Below are 2,340 nucleotides of genomic sequence, written 5' to 3'. Positions count from 1 at the left end.
GGTTTATTGTTCGTGATCAGACGTATTTTTTGAAATGTCGACCAAACGAAATGATTTAACTATAAAAGAAAAAAAAGATATACTCGTTCGTTTTGATAAATTGGATAAATGTTCTCAAAGAGAAGCCGTTTTAGCTCTGAAAATTCCTCAACCAACGTTAAACAAAATTTTAAAAAATCGTAAGGAAATTGTTGAACATGAAGAACAAAATTTGCCTCTTTCTCGAAAACGAAAACGAAATGGACAAAATGTTGATGTAGAAGAATCTTTATTACGATGGTTTCAGCAAGCTAGAAATTTAAATGTACCGGTCAGTAATTCTATTTTACAAGAAAAATCTATAAATTTAGCTTTGCAATTAGGTGTTGACAATTTTAGTCCAACAATCGGGTGGTTGACTCGTTGGAAAAACAGAAACAATATTGTTTTTAAAAAAACATGTGGAGAAAAAAAAGATGCAGATTTTCAAGCTGCAGAAGATTACATAAAGAATTTTATTGCATCGTCTAATTATGCACCTGATGACGTATATAATGCAGACGAAACTGGTTTGTATTATCGAGCTCTACCAGATTCTACTTTTGATTTTAAAGGGACTACGGTTAATGGATGTAAAAAACAAATGCAAAGACTTACGATTCTGCTGGTTTGCAACATGACAGGTACGGATAAAAGACGTCCTTTAATTATTGGTAAAAGTAAAAATCCACGCTGTTTTCGAGGCGTTAAAACATTGCCCGTCGATTATTACGCTAATTCAAACGCTTGGATGACTAGTCTAATTTTTACCGAATTTTTACGAAAATGGGACAGAGAAATAAAAAAACCAAGACGTATTTTACTACTTCTTGATAACTGTACAGCACATCCGAATTTACAAAATTTAGAAAACATAGATTTGAAATTTTTACCACTAAACACTACGTCACTTTTTCAGCCTCTTGATCAGGGAATCATAAAAACAATGAAAACTTACTATAGAAAAGCAATGCGGAATTTTATTGTTGAAACTATAGATGTATCTGAAATTCCTGCATCACAAATAGCTCGTAAAATAACTGTGCTAGAAGCTATACATATGGTGGTTAATGCTTGGGATAAGGTAACTTCCAAATGCATTATTAATTGTTTTCGAAAAGCTGGGTTTTCACAAATTGAGTCAGACGAAGAAGAGCCTCAGGAGGTCGAATTCATCGATACAAACTTTGAAAATTGGATTTTAATTGATCAAGATTTACCTACTTTTGGAGCATTGTCTGATAAAGACATAACTGATTTGCAAACAAAAAAAGAAGAAATCAATATTGACGATGATGAAGATGATGATAACGAAGAGGCCAACGAGGATATCACTCAAAAAGATACCAGAATTATTTTGGAAAAGCTAAAAGGAGCTGTTCAAAAATACGGCGATAACGATACTTTTCAATTGTTTCAAAAACTACAGGTATGTACAATGTATGTTGTAAACAAATAAATAAAAAACATGAATATAATTTTTATTTTAATTTAATTTCAGGCTAATATGAATACTAAATTGGTAGATTGTCAAGTTCAATCAAAAATAGATGGCTTTTTTAATTTATTTTAAATGCATTTATTTAATTTAATTTTTATATATTAATATTATCTTATTTAATTCAAAATTTTATTTTATTTCAAGCATAAATTTAGAATCATTAAATAAAAAAAATGTAAAAATCAATAATTTTATTAAAAAATTATAATTATGTATATATGTATTAGAAATTATTAAATATCTAATTAAAAATAAATAATTGTATTAAAAGATTGAATTATAAAAAAAATTGTTGTAAATGCTTATTAGAATCAACCGGTTAATAGAATCAAAATTACCTGCACCAAAGTGATCACATTAAGCGGAACTCACTGTATATTTGATTTACTACTGCTTTTGGTAGTTTTTATAGTTAATCAAACAAAAATAAATTTGGTTTTTTTGAGACGTATTGACATGTGAGTGCCCGTGCGATAGTTAAAAATGATAAATAAATTACACATTTCTTTATTATTCACACATAGACATAGCACATATGTATATGTCATATGAATTGCCTAAATATTACTCCTTAAAACATGATACGCGGGAGCTCCACTGCTTAGTAAGGATTTACAAAAATTAATTTAAAAAAACAATTATGATTAATGGCGTTTTATGTATTTTCGTTAATAAGTAAAAATTAAGATTTTTACAACTTACTGTATATTACGGATTATTGACGATTTTTAATGTTTTGCTATGTATAAAATATTAATATTGATGCAAATGATATTTATTTTTATATCTTTTGCGCTTATGTCATATGGAGCCTCATAAAA

General features: G+C 28.2%; 1 protein-coding gene across 1 annotated transcript; it reads left to right on the top strand.

Annotated features, from left to right (window-relative positions):
* Positions 1–34: 34 nt before the first annotated feature.
* Positions 35–1,591, top strand: LOC111035030 (tigger transposable element-derived protein 6-like). The gene is made up of 2 exons (XM_022316516.1): positions 35–1,447; positions 1,520–1,591. Exons 1-2 carry the CDS (start codon positions 35–37, stop codon positions 1,589–1,591), a joined length of 1,485 nt encoding a protein of 494 aa, XP_022172208.1.
* The last annotated feature ends 749 nt before the right edge of the window (positions 1,592–2,340 follow it).

Source organism: Myzus persicae, unplaced genomic scaffold (assembly GCF_001856785.1).
Source record: "Myzus persicae strain clone G006 unplaced genomic scaffold, MPER_G0061.0, whole genome shotgun sequence".
In the NCBI taxonomy this organism is placed as follows: domain Eukaryota; kingdom Metazoa; phylum Arthropoda; class Insecta; order Hemiptera; family Aphididae; genus Myzus; species Myzus persicae.
Note: the sequence above shows the minus strand (reverse complement) of the source record. Positions and strands in the feature narration are given on the sequence as shown.